The following is a 17,163-nucleotide window of genomic DNA, read 5'->3' as shown; positions in this document are numbered from 1 at the left end:
TTTGTTGTTAAGTATCATTTATTTTGAATTTGGATTCTATGTTGATTTTTTTACTATGAACAACACAAAAAAAGTCAATAAAAAATCTGAACTCCACGTTCCTTCTCGTTAGACATAAAAAATGAAAGAAGCATAACTATATATTGAAGACAGCACAGGACAAAGGACCTATATATAAGGTTTGGGAGGGTATATCGGAGGGCATGGCTCCCAAAACTAAGGCATGGTCGTTCTCGATTGCCTCTATCCATAATTACCCTATTGACTTTTATGCTCATTTTTTTCCCTCTTTCTTTCTGATTCAATTCAATATTCATTTCTGAATGACTTTTGCTCTCACTCTTCTTTCTTGTGTTGTTAGTTACGATGTGATGCTCACCAACCAACTCATCTTAATGCCCATTAAGCTCACAACCAATTATCACTGCTTCGGGAAAAATCACATGCTACCCATTAACCATTTCGAAAACATCAAACACATTTTTAATTTCTTCTTTCAAGTCTTCATTTGTTAAGTACAATCCTTTGGAACTTGTTCTCTTCTTACTACTATTTTAATCCTCAATTTTCTCAATCTAACTACTGTTTTTCTTCGTAATACTTCAGTTTAAGATTATTGTAATGCTTGGTATTCTCGCTCTGAAGCTACTTCATTAGGTTTTATCCAAATTCACCCATACGGAAACGATGAATATCTTTGTCTAAATTCTCAGCAATCATATAGATTTTGAATTTCCTGCAATATTTGCAAGCAATGTCTATGTTTGGTGTTTTAATAATTAGGATTCAATGTTTGAGATTTTCATAATGATATCATTAAATCCGACTCACATGCAATCAAATCTTCCTTCTCTAGGTTTCATAAGATTTGCCCTACTCTATCAATATGAGTAGAGACTGAATTTTATGAAAGACAAAAGCTAAGTTTTAAATTTATCAATTTGGATTTTAATAAGTTTGAGTTTATGAGTAGATACTAACTACAAACTATCAAATCCCATTTGTTCATTTTTATAATTCAAATGTCCTAATTTGATGTCATTTTTGTGTATTTTAATATTCTCAATTTTATGAAATGGGAGAGAAAATTAACGGTTCTAAAGTATTCCATCATTAGTATTAAGTGGGACTAATGCTTGTTTTAGATAAATATATTTGATTGATTGATTTATTTTTCAAAAAAATAGGACAGAAGATAACTATTTTCTCTACAATAACCACACTAAGGGTGTGTTTTTTTTGAGATGAGTGATTTTAGGGAGAGAAAAAAGATTGATTTGGGTAGATTTGAGGGTGAAGTTTATATTGTTCTTTTTAAGAGATTTGTAGATGATAATGAAGTTGATTTGATAGTTAAATTTGTGAAGGATTTGAATGATATGACTAATAAAAATTAAAATTTAGTAGATAATAAAGTAAGATTACCAAATTGTCCTTGATGTTAAAAGTAATGTAAAATGATATTTAGATAAGTTATAATTAATTTTGAATTTTTTTTTATGATAAAAAAATTAGGATTAAATATGTTTTTGATCCCTCAAGTTTCAGTGAAATTTTGAATTAGTCCCTCTTCAAAACTTTTAACAAATTTAGTCATTAATCTTTAAAAATGCGTGAATTTAATCATTTTAACAAATTTTTGTTAAATTTATCTGACGTTTCAAGCACATTTCATGATAGTATTTGAATTATTTACACTATTTAACACATTTTCGCTTCAATGTTAATTCAAATATTATCATAAAATGCGTTTAAAATGTCAAATAAAGTTAACAAAATTTAGTAAGAAAGACTAAATTCACGCATTTATAAAGATGAAACACTAAATTTGTATAAAATCTGAAAGCATGACTAATTTCAAAATTCACTGAAACTTGATGGACAAAAAACATATTTAACCCAAAAAATTATTAATAATATTTATTATTTGAATAAAATAAATATTATAATATAATTGATTTAAAAAATTAATTATTTTATTTTATTTTTTCTTTATTAACGCAAAAAAAATAAATATTTGTAATAATAATATTTATTATTTGAATAAAATAAATATTATAATATAATTTATTTGCGTTGCAAGTCATGAATTTGTAATTAATATTTTAATTTATTTGTATTTCATTCAAGTTAAAGAAGAAAAGTCATGATTTTGGAATCGAATACAAGAAAAATGGAATTGGGTAAATGCACCAAAAACTTTCAAAGTTGGAATTGGATCCAACTAAAATGTATCCAGATCCATTCACTCTTTCAAAAACACACTTTCAGTAATCCAGTTTGACTTTCTCGCTATTGCTGTCTTCGTGTCTTTCCGTCAATGACCAACAACGGTGGAAAGATAGGGAAATGCTATGGAACATCAAACATCAAAGGGAAGTAGAGTGTTAAGACATATTGATGAAATGTTAAAGATCACTCTCGAATATCGTCTTGGTAGCAAGATGCAATATGGTGAGGTATCTCCCAAATCAGCACGTTGCATTCCTTTTCATTCATTAAAAACGAACACGAAAAATCTCTCAAATCATCACTCTCTATCATCTTTCAATAGTAATTCATCTTAAAAGAACAATTCCTAACCATTAATATGCTTCTTTGAGTACACAATATGTTCAGAATATCCAATAATATTTAGAAATTATATTAAGTTATATAATGTTGAAAATATGTAATTGTTGAAGAATGTAGAAAATCACCATATAAAGGGAAATAATAAGAATATTATTAAATTTTATAAAAATAAATTTTAAAAAGATTTAGCTTTTATTTTAATGTTTTTTCATAAGATTACAATTTAATTTATAAATATAATGATAATTTAAAGGGTTAAGTATGTTTTTGGTTTCTTAATAAATATTAATAAATATCAATATTAAATATTTTCATAATTGCTTCAAATTGTCATATCTAAACCAAATGGTTGATGTTGAGAAAATATTATTGTTATTATCCAATAATTATGGCAAAGACAAACCAAAAGGAAAAGTCACGATAATGAAGGGCAAAAGTCTAATGATTTAAATGTTTCAAATGGTTGCTATCAAAAAAACACTTTCACTTTCAGTTTCACTAATGCATCATTCATTTGCTACAGTTTTCTTTCCAATCATATTTCTCAACAACTCATTTGCTTTTTTACTATAGTACTATGAATGAATAAATTAGTGTAGTAACTCTTAGAATACACAGGAAAATAAAATTGATAAAACGGACTCAACGTAATACTTAGTTAACCGAGTTTTTGAACTTTGTGTTAACTTGTGTTTAGCGAACTCAGCACACACGTTGAATCTGTTTTATTTATTTTTGTGTATTATGAGAGAAACAACAAACACTAGGATCTAAATCCATAATTTCACATTATTTGTTCATCGTACAATTATGGATAGAAGTTGGTGTAGTTGTTCAATGTTGTGGAAGAGGTGCACAAAATTAAGTGGTATATATTGGCAAGTGGTAACCAAAAAGATCAATAGTAAAAAGCATCACAAAGAAACGCCTTTTATAACAACATTACAAAAGCAACACTAAAAATATCTTAGGCTCCATCCATTGTGTTTTTGATATTTATTATAACACACGTTTCAAATAAAATAAAATAATTACATGTTAATTTTCAATTTCCATGTTTAATGATTTAAGTCAAAATATAATGTGTCCATAGTGTTGGGTTATATATATTTTTTCATATGAGTTATGGTTATAGTCATATGGAAGATTATGGTTCTATTTATATGATATTAGTCTTACACATATAAAATATTTGACACCACTTTTATATCCAAAATCTTAAGACAACGGTGTTATAAGTCTTTATTCTTATATAATGTTTAATTTTGTCTATTCTAATCCAATATGAGACTTTTGACTCACACTTGGACTATTCCCAACACAAAGGTATATAATATACACACAAATTTTTTAAAATAAAAAAAAAACTAATTATTTTACATGTCAATCACTTTAATTAAAAAATTTATGACTTAAAAAGTTATAATATTTGTTAAAAATTTTATATTGACTAAAAAATTTATGACTTAAAAAGTTATAATATTTGTTAAAAATTTTATATTGACTAAGAATGTTAGATTATAATATGTAAATAGATACAATAGTTTGGGTGGTGAAATTGAGGTGGCTTATTATGTCACTCACACTTTTATTAAATTACCTACAGATACTTAATCTCATGTTGTATAATATTATAAGTTAATTTGTTGTATTTTTTTTACTTTATTCTATTTAAAATTTTTAAAAAAATCTTGAGAATATTAAAATGTAGCCAAACATATTTTAAGTATATTTATAAATAACATTCATAGTTATGATATTTTTGTGGACGTGGGTTGTTGGTATAAAAAAATGTAACATAATTATGATATATCGATACTTTAATTTGGGTCATGTATACATGTATATAATTTTTTATGTTGACAATTTTTAATATATATAATTTTAATTTAGATTCACACAATAACAATGATATATTTATCATGTTTTAAAGAATTATCTTACACTTTTCAATATATATATATATATATATATATATATATATATATATATATATATATATATATATATATATATATATATATATATATATATATATATATATATATATATATATATATATATATTTCGTATCATATCGTATTATTTTCAAAATAAATGTATCAACGAATCATATATATGTCATATCCAATACACATATCGTATCCATACATCATAGCATGATACTAAATATGTTCTTATGTTTAAGGACTAAAATAATTTTAAACTAATAGTTAAATTCAAAAAAAAAAAAGATTTTCTTATAAAGATCAATATGATAAATAATTCTTACCCTTAGAAATGATATTTTTGTCCTACAAAATATATTTAAGAAAATTTAGAGAGATAATTATATGAGTTAAATATATTTTTAATTTTTTAATTTTAAGTTTAATTGTAAATTCAATAATCTATTATTTTTAATCAAATGTCATTAAAAAATTATTTATGTGACGAATATCATATCATGAATATTCATATGTTTGTTAGAAATTCAAGTGTGAGTCTAAGTCCCACATTGGCTAGAAAATGGCAGAAAAAGAGTACTCGTAGTTGGGAATGCTTCCGCTGGAGAGGGTGTACTAATGTGGTTGAAGAAACTCACCCTTGAGGGGATATTGTTGGAAATTCAAGTGTGAGTATAAGTCCTACATTGGCTAGAAATGAGAAAATAAAGCACTATATAAGAATAAAGACCCATAAATTCATTGTCTTAAGGTTTTTGGGTTGAGAGTAGTATCAGTGCCTTATTTGGTTAGGCTCAGGTCTCATTGGAGTTTGTTCTCCCCGTGAAATTTCCTTTGTAAAAACAATGTTGGCATAGACAAATATAAGATTCAAAGTTTAAAAAAAGAAAAAAATTAATTTTGCATTAAAAGTTAGAAGATTAAAAACATTTAATTTTATATAATACTCTGAACAATATTATTTTTTAAAAGACAATATTTATGAAAAATAATTTATCAGATATAATATACAGAATAACCCATCGACATTATTTTGTCAATGTCAATGAGTTCCATCTGAACGGGACACTCGTTGCTCCATGCACGAATAACAGGAAAGACCTTTACTGTTTTTGTACCCTCTTTCTTTTATTGTAAAAGGAAAAAAAAAAAAAACCTTTCTTTTTCTCTTTAACACAGAATAAGTAGCTAAAAGATAACTGAAGATAGTTATTGACACTGACTATTTGAGTGTGCGTGTGTTGTTGTGTAATTATTTGAGTCGTATACCTTAAAGTTGGTTGAGTTGATAGATGAACAGCATGTGGTGGCTGTAGCTGAATGTAAGATTCTGTATATAATTTTATAAAGAAAAAGAAATAGATGCGTACGTTTTGATGTACATCTACTGTCTCTAATTCTTGCATGCTGTTCATGCAACACACTTAGGTTTAGCTGTGATTGAGTATAGCTTCAGATGGCTATGGCCTTGAACGTTTTCGATAAATATTCAGCAAGATGGGAAAGCATTCACTACTCAATGTTTCGTTGATTTGAATGCATGTTATCAATCTTATCACCTCAAATTAATATGTATAGCGCAATATACCGTATATCTTATTAATATTTATTATTTTTCCTCTAATCACATTACATTTTTTTATTTTTTGTGTACGAGGATGATAAACTTATTGTTACTAAATGAGCATGGTTCCCTAGTAAGATAAAAAACATTTTCTTTTTCAATTTTACACTTTTTTTTTCGATAGGATTGTAAAATAAAAAAGTTGTCTAAGAAAAAAAAAGTTGTCAACAATCATTTTCCCATTTTCAATTTTACATTTTTTTTTCCGGTAGAAGGAAATCTCTACTCTCTCCAAGCAGAAAAGAAAGCGAAACAAGGAACATTCATGCGCAAGCAAAATAAGGTCAGTTACCACGCCCAAAACAGAAAACAAATAAAACTCCGATTGTTACACTTTGTACGCATGCAAATATTTATAGATACAGGACAGTTGACTTTCAAACGAACAGAAAGTAAAGCAATGAATTCCTGTCCATGTCGGTTGGAAGTATAAGAAAATTACATTCTTATTTCCTTAGAAATTATTTTTACAAGCTACATTGAATTTATGCCAAAGAATATAGACCATCAAATCCAAAGTTCTAGGCATATGTGTGGAAAATAATATTTCCGAAAACCAACTATTACATTTTTCAAAAACTCTTTTAAAATCTACTTATATTATGTCTAAATAAACTAATTCAAGTAGTTAGCAATAAGGATTTTTCTTCTGTAAATTGCGATAATCACTACTCGATACTGTTGGTCAACTTCGCAGAGTTTTAATACTCAGCGTTGAAACAGACCATTTGGTTTTCTTGTGCAAACACAATCCACCTTAAAATTCGCACTAAATTTACATCACCATTGCGGTGGTGGCACCTAAATGGTGAGACAAATGAACATTGAACTAGAATATCACGCAGCGAAATATTCCCAGAACATACACATAAGTCGATGATGCTGAGGCAACAGGAGTTTACAATAAATACACATCGACTAAAGCATAAACTCTTCTATAGCAAAGTTCCAAAGTGAAAAACACAACGGCTTGACTAATCTCCGGTCTATTATATTTGCAGTACTTCCCGAAAAACATTAATTGCCACCATCAAAAAAGGACTCGCAATATATCTAAGCTTGTGCATCAAGCTCCAAGAGTAAAGTTTGACTGATAGCATCTGATCCTGGCCCAGTGAATTGAATCGGACCTACAGTAATAACTATCATCAGCGTTTCTCCACTTCAACATTCAAATAAATTGCAACTTACCGCGTTATTTTATAGTTTCTAACAAACAAAAACGACAACACAAGTTATAAACTAAAGAAAAGAGTATGGCAGGTGCAAAAAAATAAAATAAACAATGAGTGCATAAACTTGTCAGTGCATACCTGGACTGATGTAGCGATTTTTTAGGGCCCACTCATCCCGCAAGGAGGCAAACTTTTGGAAGGGTGCCCCTGAAGATTCAACGTGAAAAATGTATGTAATCGATCAGTATCCAACAAAATTGGAGAATTTATAGAAACAATCACAATAATATCTGACACAGAAAAGTTCTTATTTATAAAGAACTGAAATTCTGCATACACGAACTTGAAGGTTGAGCAATCAACCATGTCATGGTTATTAATATGACAAGGTAAAAAATATTCACCCATAAAAAAGACTAATTTTCTCTCCTTCATTTCATTGCTATCCCTTCCATGCGAACGAAAAATATAGTTATCAGTGAGTTTGGGGAGCAAAGAAAGAATGAACATATATACATACATACCATCAAGCTCCACCATTGCCTTCTTGATCACAGGCTTGAATTTACCTAAAAGGATAACCTCACAATTTATTAACAGAGAACATCGGAGAAAGCATTCAAATAAATGAAATGCACACAAATTCTCAGGAATTTTAATATTGCCATCAGTATCAAAAGAAACAATTCCTTGTGATTGATAGTCCATAAAATACATCTAAAAATATATTTCTAATTTAAAATATATTAGTACTGAATACTAAACTATAAAAACATTTGGGCATAAACATGGACCAAACCCTTTGTTTGGTAAAAGGGAAATAGAGTGGAAAGGTGAAAGATAGGTGGGAAACACAACATAATGTGTTTGATTGAAGAGAAACGAGAGGCGAGTTGTGAAACTTATCAGGTACCTTTCCATTTCTCACATATTTATCTTTCCTATTTTTCTTAAAGAAAACACCTTCATTTACACTCTATTTTCCATCATCCTATTTTAGTATTTCTCACTTATTTCTTTCATTCCTATCAAATGGACCGTGAGTATGGAGAAAAAATGTGGTGTAACGAATAAAAACAAAAAAAAAAAGGTTTTGGAGCAAAACAAAAGGTCCAATAGATCACAACGCATACCATGTCTCCTCTCCACGTCCATCAGTGAAGTGAGTGCAGTTCCACCAACAGTCCACTCTTCTACAGGAGCACACAAATTCGCAACCTGATCAAAATATCATAGCAAATCCAAATACTGAGTTGATGGCCCAAGTATTATCAAACAAATCAAAACAACCATTAAAACCAATCTAGAAGAGATATTTAATTTGAAATCATAACATAAATGAAAAGAACATTGGCACAAACTGATGATATTAATCCAGTCTTCCCAAATTGCAGGAGGGCTGCAGCACCATAACCCAATGCATAGCAGTAAGAAGAATCAAAATTAGTTGGCAAGCCACATCTCCCTTCGTAGCTGCATATTTTAAGAGTACAGGTAACTATAACCTCTAACAAAAGAAATCAAAGATAATGATAGCTATTGTATGGTTAAAAGAAAGTTTTCTTAACCCAGGATGAAGACAAATTGTAAAGCACAAACACAGAACCTCTTACTTTTCATTTTCATAACAATTCATATCATCAAACCTTCAAAACCAAAGAAATCATCTAAACTAGATGGAGTACCCAAAAAAGTGGGACTGCCCCTTAAATCCCCCTTTATATGTGCCTTGTTGCTTTCTCTTCTCCAACTCAGTTTCAACCATTTGAATAAGCATTTTCTCTGTTTCAATCTTGGCAACCTATTGGAAAGAAATACCAGCATTGACGTTCAGTCAAATTGCATTACAGGACAAGATAAACACAGCAAGCATAGCACTATAACACCATTAAGCACCTGAACATTTCCATGCGGATCTCTTTCAAGCATTAATTGTTCTTGAATTGCTTTAGGTAAAAGTTCAAAAAGATTTAATGACTGATCAGTGAGTTTCTTCTTCCACAGCCCTCCCTCATCCACAGTATCATGGGCCAGAATTTCATTGAGTTCTGCAATAAGGTGTTGGACCTGCAAACAAAAAGAATATAAAAGTGACATCATTGACCTGTGCTTCCGTTTGATTGTAGATGAACAGATCCAAAGCATCATCACACAGGGAGAAACGAATGATTATGATTAGCAAGAATAGCTACCTCTGGAATGAAATCAATTAGACCTTCAGGGATAAGAATAACTCCATAGTTATAATTATCCTCTGCTCTTTTAGAAATGATATCCACAATGTAGTCAGTGACATCTTTCAGCGTCATCTTCTTGGCAGCAACCTGAAATAAGATATTTGCATGCCAAGTCAATTTTTTTATGAGAGCCCTGACGAGTCACTGATCAAACATAGATAAAATGATAAGCTTTATTAGAAACCTCTTCTCCAATAATAGTAATGTTTGGATGAGTTTGCAAAGCACATTCCAGTGTAATGTGTGAAGCAGCACGTCCCATCAGCCGAACAACTGCATACATGTGCCATCTCTTACCCAATGTTTGAAACTCAGTACAGCAAAAATGAACAGGTACACACAGTGCGTGAGAGAAAGACTGAGTGAGCAAAATGACTTAATAAAACGTCATGAAATTTAAAGATTTTCTTTGTCGTTATGAATTGTGCATTTAATCACAAAAGTAAATCCTTTCTTTATAATCATTCAAAGCATAATATAGGGAAATCTTATAATGGCTAATAAAGGAGACTATCCTCATTATCAGGTGTACATATTTCCCTAATTACTATGATCAAATCATATCTTTTACACTTCCCTCAAGTAGGAACACATGTATGTCATACTAGTTAAACTTGTTAAAAATGTGATCAATATGAGGGTTCTTCAGTGATTCAGTGAGTATGTTTGCATGTTGGTCCCCAGAGTTCACAAAGTCAATGATGATTTCTTCTGAGGGCACCTTCTCTCACAATAACAATCAATTTCAATGTGTAGTCTGCTCATGAAAGATTGGATTTGATGCAACGTGAATGGCGGGGAGTATCTCCAACTTTAGTTTCTACTTTATTTTTCATCTATTTCTCTACTCTTCCGACTTATTTCCATCTAACCTATTTCACTCTTGTCTATCAGACAAAGCATAAAATTCAGATGGGTGAACAGGATATTTGAGTCAAAAGAATAAGGCATGTGCAGCAAATAATGGCCTTTAAGCACAATACCATACTTTCATCGTTAGGATAGTTGATTTTGCAATTTTAGAATCCAAAGAAAGAACATTGAAACTGACTTCATATTTTCGCATCAGAATCAAAAAGAAGTGGTACTCGCAATTGGTACATATCCAAGTAACGGAAGCAAACATGAATGTCCTAAGTTAAGCATTAAAGATTGGTAACCCTCAGCAAAGCATCCAGTCTATAATTGCTATAGTTCTAAAATATTTCCATCTTTTTTCAGATACTTACAATGGTAATATTTTCCGGTTGATCGGGCATCTATCATAACATTGCCAATCATTTCTGCATAAATCTATATAAAAAAGTAAACTGGGTCAGAACATGCAAGCATGAAATGCATATTTAAAAGAATAAGCACTACAAAACATTATTTAGAGAATTTATGGGAATGGGGGTTTTAAATATCATAAGACTATTCATCACAAAAAGACCAACCAGATGGCACACCATATGATAAAATTAAAAAGAAAAGTACCACTCATGGAACATACAACAAATTATATACAAAATCAAGGACCACATTAAAGGTTAAAAAAAATTCTATGAAAATGTTGACTGCATTGCTGAGGAAAAATGTAATGCATCCGATTCTCTCAAAAACTCCCTGTTTATATAGTAAGATATTCCCATTCATAGTTTGTGTTATGCAAATTATTCATGTTGCAAAGATAAAATTGCCTTTTTTACATATTACAATAGCATAAAAGATTAGACCAATACATAATTATACACACCTTGCATGCTGTATCAAACCCAAAACTCGTGGGAACTTCTTTGCATTTCAAATCACCATCAATGGTTTTAGGGCACCCAATCACACGAGTTTTCATATTTTTACTCCTGTATAATTTAAATCAGTCGAACAATAATTAAACAGAAACAGAAACATTGTAGATCAATCACAAATTAACAAGCAAAAATCATGTTTTGGTTCCTGGAGAAGTAAAGATCCCAAAAAAAGGTCAAGGGGTATTGAAGACCCCAACACTAGAAATAGCATTGACTAAAAGTTAAAATAATGGACCTTAATGCTAAAGACCACTACATGCGTATAAAAATTAAAATGTTGGGAAATCCATGTTCCTGGATGCAGATCATGCCAAAAGTAAAAGTCCATTCATAGAAACCTGAAATGCTCAGCAAGTAGGCATGCATTTGTGTTTGAGTCATCTCCACCAATAACAACAAGGCCGTCCAAGTCTAGCTTCTGAACTGTTTCTTCAGCTTGTTTAAACTGTACAAGTAAAATAAATTACTATTCAGACTTGAAGATGTACAAGAGTTCAAATGAACAGTTTAAGCAGCAGAATGACAGACACAGTAAGCCAACCTGCTCTGGAGTTTCAATCTTGTCCCTCCCACTACGAATCATGTCAAAACCACCCTGCCAGAAGAACTTATTCTTATTAGCCAACACAATCCCCTGATTATTATTTCTAGGGAAAAATAGCAACAACATGTCAAAACCACCCTGCCAATAGAACTTATTCCCACTAGCCATCACAATCTCCTGATTATTATTTCTAGGGAAAAGTAGCAACAACTACAGCAGGACAACTCAATTGGAAACATTTACAGACACGACTGACCCACAGAAGGCATATCAAAAGCATAAAGTTTACGGCATCAGATTCAGAAGTCAAGAATTACAAACAACATCACAGTCAAAGACAGATGTTTATCCAGAAACCTTACTTGAAGAAAACAAAAGGCCGATGTTACCAGTTAAAGAGTCAATGTACAAAGGGAATACGTGAAGCTCCAATTAGCAACTACTAAATTTTTATTCGAACAATAAAATCAATAATAATGACGATGACAAATTGTGCCCAACTACACCTATAGAAAGTTGTAACTAGGAAAATAAACCTGGTTTCTATAAGGATAAATATATTCTGAGGTGAGTTCAACGTATTTGCACTTCATGATGCCAGCTGGACCACCCCTGAAACCATACAATGTGCTTCCTTCTGCTTTGTCTTGCAGGTAATCTAAAACGAAAACCAAACGTTCAAATTTAAACCTAATAAATATAAAAACATACACATTAAACACTCTGATTAAATTCAATTGAAATGTAAATTATCCTTTACCGAAGATTCCAGAAATCACATTGTGACCGCCAGGAGCCTGACCACCGGACAGAACCACGCCAAGCTTCAGCTTCCGATTCACATGCAGCGGAGCGGAATCACTCGGCACCAAACTCGCCGACGGTTGTCCGAACAGGTTCGGGAACAGTTTCGCGATCTCATCTGCAAAAGAAGAGATACAGATAAGATCTCAAATTACATGGAAATGGAAGTGTTGACGGAAAATTGAAGTAGCGAATGGAGGGAAAGAGAGACCAGGATTGCCAGCGGCGGTGCTTTGGGGACCGTCGACGATGACGAAAGGGTTTTTGAGAACGGAGGGGAGAGGGAGCGCGTGGTCGATTCGGCTGTTTTGGACCTCGCTGTAGACGGCGGCGAATCGGCCGGTGTCGGAAGGAGGAGTGATTCTGGTGCCGGGAAAGCCACCGTTGATTGCGAAAGACGGCGCCATTGAAATTTGTTGGAGAAAGTGTGAGTCGGTGTTGAAGTGAGTAACTGTGTGAAGTGACCAGTGCAAAGGCGAAGTGTAAAATGCAAAATGAAACACTTACCTTACCTTACCCAACTTTAACTCAAAAAAAAATATAAATAAAAAAGGAATAAAAATTAGGCTTACCAAATTATAATTATTTAGTTTTGGGTAAAAAGAGGTTATCTAACTTAAAGAGATTCGATGAGATTAGATAGTTGAGAATCGTGAAGTAACGACATTTGGTTGGTGAAGCATTTTTTGCTGTCAATGATTTATGAATTGTTTTAGAAGCATTCCGTCATCAGTTTTGGCTTGTCTGGTAACCAGCGGATTTACGGTAACGGCGATTAAAAAAGCAAAGTCTGATCATGTGAATTGCTTTTGATTTTGATTATTATAAACAATTATGTACTTTCATTTTCCAGAATGTAAAAGAAAAAATCACTTTTAATACTAATATTATATAATACTAGTTAGCTGTGTCAAAAAAAAAAACATTTCAGATGATAAATTATACTAGTATGGTGCAGTGTTAACATAAATTACCCTAGTTGATTTAGGAAAACTGATTTTTGTTCAAATTAATTGATATTAGTTGAGAAATGTATTCTCGGCTAATTATTTTTCTATTATCGTAATTCTTTTAAAAATTATATCAATAATATTTTTAATGATTAACAAGTTAAAAAATTGGTAGTTACGATGTATAATATTTTATAAACTCTTTTAAAATTATATCTTCCAGAAGATTATTACAGTGATTAATTTTAGTGACAAAAAATATATTTAGATACCACTTTTATAATTAGAGACTAATTTATAAATCAATATTTGTGCACTCAAGACTCTAGTGATGGTAATGACTAAATTAGAAACAAATTCATAAACTACTTTAGTTAGGAGTGTCAAAAAGAGTCAATCTGCCTCAAACGGGTTGCCTCACTACAGGTTAGTTAAAGATGAGTCAGCTCAACCCGACTCACTTTTAAGTAAGCTAAAAATTTTATAACCTGGTCAGACCCATCACGAGTTGGTGGTTTAGTGAGTTAACTTACTTACATACATTTTTTTTATAATTTATTTTATATATGTATTGCATTGCAATGAAAATAAATTGGCTTAATATCAGTAGTGGAATTAAAGTGTTCATTTATTTCTTGAAATTGAAATATTATAATATTAATTATAATGATAATAATTAAATATTAAGGTATCAACATATAACGTATATAACATGACAAACAAATTAATTAAACATTCAAACTGTTCCAATATTATCGAGCAACATTATAACATTTTAAAATATGAAATTGTGAACCTATATAATTATAAGTACTAAATAATTATAACAAAATAAATTTATAAAAATTATAAAAAAATGTTGGTGGGTTAAGTGGGTCAACCCACTTCAATCCGACTCAAACCCGTGGGTTAAGTGAGTTGGACTTAATTCAACCCACTTATAAAAAAAGAGAATTTTTCTCGAGACCAACCCAATTCGAACCTATGATGAGTTAGGTTGGCTCACAGATTAAACCAATATTTACATTTCTAATCTTAAATATGAATTTAGAGACTAATTATAACTTTTTATTTATAACAAAAAAAATTTATTTATCAATAATTTTTAGTTTATAAATTAATATATAAATAAGTAAGAATTAATATTTTGTCACTAAAATTTGTTGTTATTTAAATATTTTTTTAGTGTGAATTTATTAAAATTCTTTGATTAAATAACTTTTCGGTTTGTCAGTGACTTTATTTGAATTAATTCATTTTAAAATAATAATTTTAACTTTTAATAAATATACCAATTTTATCCGAAAATAATTCAATTTTTTAATTGATAATATTGACTAATTTTAATAAATGGAGAAAAATACTTAAAAATATAAAAGAGATGGCAAATTGTGCAATTTTGAAATTGTTGGAACTCCCAAGCTTCTTCAAAATGGTTTCTCTCTTTCACCTTTAACAATTATTCATCTTAGGTGCACTTCAAAAGTTACGATTATTTCAGTCTTTTTCTCCACTATACACTTTTCAAACAAATATAAGTAATAGAAGTTAGCAAAAAAAAAAAATAGAGTAAACAATCAATTTTTATCTATTTTTAGTAATTTCTCAAAATGATTAGTAGTGGTAAAAATTAAATTTTTATGTTGTCTGTTTCTGGTTCAACCATGCTATATGGTGATGATTAATTTTTCTGGCTGTTTGATAGGGTGTAGGAGTTACTAAAATGAAACTTTTTTCTTTTAATTTCATAATAAGTTACGGTTGGATAAAAAGTGAACCATAACCTATAGTCATGAATCAATTACGATTTTTTCATTCAATCGTAACCTATTTGAATTTTTAAATTTTTTTTAAGCCTATGGGCTAAAATTTTGCCAAAAATTGTAGTCTAATGTATAATTGTTTACGACTTTTATTATTAACCATAGTTTAAAATCGAAAATATCATGGTCATGATTAGGAATGTCAACGGGGCAGGTAGGGTACGGGCCCGCGTATCCTACCCGCTGGAAAAATATTTGCCCCGTACCCGTACTCATATCCGTCGGGTATCTGTTATGCGGGTACCCGTATATTTTTTTCATATCCGCGGGTATCCACGGGTATCCGCGGGTATTTACAAAAATATTTTAAAAAATAAATATTTAACCATAATTAGTGCTTAGATCAACAAGTCTCCTTTCTCCGATTGATTCTTGAAAAACAAACAAATAAAAAATCACTACCAATTTATATTGTAGTTTATTTTTGAATAAAATATTAAAGAAATTATTAACTTCATCAATGTCCACCTCTTGCAACATTGTATAAAGTTTCATGTTGTCCAATTTTAATCTAGAAAAGCCTTAAAACATAAGAAGTTCAGTCAAAATTTCTAACAATCACTTAATTAAAATATCTAAATAAAAGTGTTAATTTCATTACCTTCCATGTTGGTCCATAACCAGTCTTAGAGACACATCAATACCTCCACAGTATATGAAAGTAATTTACTCATTTGTGGGGTAAGAATCTGACCACCATTAGTGGATGAAGACTCATAATGTTATTTACTAATATATATATATATATATATATATATATATAAGGTAAAGTTTAGCGGGTACGGGTATCCACGGGTATGGATACTATGATACCCGTACCCGCCCCGTTAACATGCGGGTATCAAAAATACCCATACCCGTGAGTAGCGGGTATCCATTTTTAATATTCATTTCCTACCCGTTGCGGGTTTTATCCGCGAATATCCGCGGGTACGGATTTTTTTGACATCCCTAGTCACGATAACAAAAGAAAAAAAAGTAAGTTATTGAGATTTTTGAATTATTTTTTTATGATTCATTTTAGAGGCTGATTTGTCTCATTCAGTTTTAAAACTAAAAAACTGATAAAAGAACATAAAAACAAAAACAAAATTGTATTAAATTGATGGTAGAGTTAGATATTTGAATTTCAAGATGAACTTTACACTTTGTAGCGATACAGTAACTTTATGCTGTTCAAATAAAATTACCTTTCATAAAAAATAATTATAGTCTCCAATAAAAAAAAAAAGTTAAAGGACTTGTTTTAATATTATTAATGACATTATCCATCCCTAGGGTAGATGGTTATGACTCGTACTTGAAAATATAAAGAAAAGAATATTACTAATGTTGCTTGCATGAGTCATACGAGTTCATTCATTGTTTTCACCCCGTTGCTTATTCTAAAGAAAAGCAATAACTTGAGACAGTCTGTCTTCATGTTTTTGGGTATTTTATGATTAGTGAGTAAGAATGATTATAGCAACATGTGCTTGGAGGCATGCATAAACAACTTGGTTGTACTGATTAATCACATTTAATTACCTTCATGATGCACAAAAACGAGGATCATATTTTTCACAACATGGCTTAGTCATCAATGATAATCACATGCTAATCACCTCCATCGTCACCTTTTGCTTTACGTAACTCTGTAGCCTACAAACACGAATCTGTTAAAGAGATTCTTAATTAGCTGTGTGTATCTTTTTTC

The 17,163-nt window shown here is 30.4% G+C and overlaps 1 protein-coding gene across 1 annotated transcript; it reads right to left on the bottom strand.

The window, feature by feature from the left end:
- Positions 1-6,994: 6,994 nt before the first annotated feature.
- On the bottom strand, positions 6,995-13,195 carry LOC114178219 (pyrophosphate--fructose 6-phosphate 1-phosphotransferase subunit beta-like). Its single transcript, XM_028064002.2, has 16 exons — positions 12,906-13,195; positions 12,651-12,812; positions 12,427-12,548; positions 11,888-11,941; positions 11,685-11,791; positions 11,292-11,397; positions 10,786-10,849; positions 9,741-9,829; positions 9,512-9,643; positions 9,216-9,386; positions 9,005-9,120; positions 8,681-8,792; positions 8,453-8,537; positions 7,844-7,888; positions 7,458-7,526; positions 6,995-7,274 (listed from the first exon to the last, which is right to left on the bottom strand). The coding sequence occupies exons 1-16, from the start codon at positions 13,099-13,101 to the stop codon at positions 7,198-7,200; spliced, it is 1,707 nt and encodes a 568-aa protein (XP_027919803.1). The 5' UTR covers positions 13,102-13,195; the 3' UTR covers positions 6,995-7,197.
- Between the last annotated feature and the right edge of the window lie 3,968 nt (positions 13,196-17,163).

Source organism: Vigna unguiculata, chromosome 3 (genome assembly GCF_037176805.1).
Source record: "Vigna unguiculata cultivar grain cowpea cultivar isolate G323 ecotype 2 chromosome 3, ASM3717680v1, whole genome shotgun sequence".
Lineage (NCBI taxonomy): Eukaryota > Viridiplantae > Streptophyta > Magnoliopsida > Fabales > Fabaceae > Vigna > Vigna unguiculata.
This window is presented reverse-complemented; position numbering and strand designations above follow the sequence as displayed.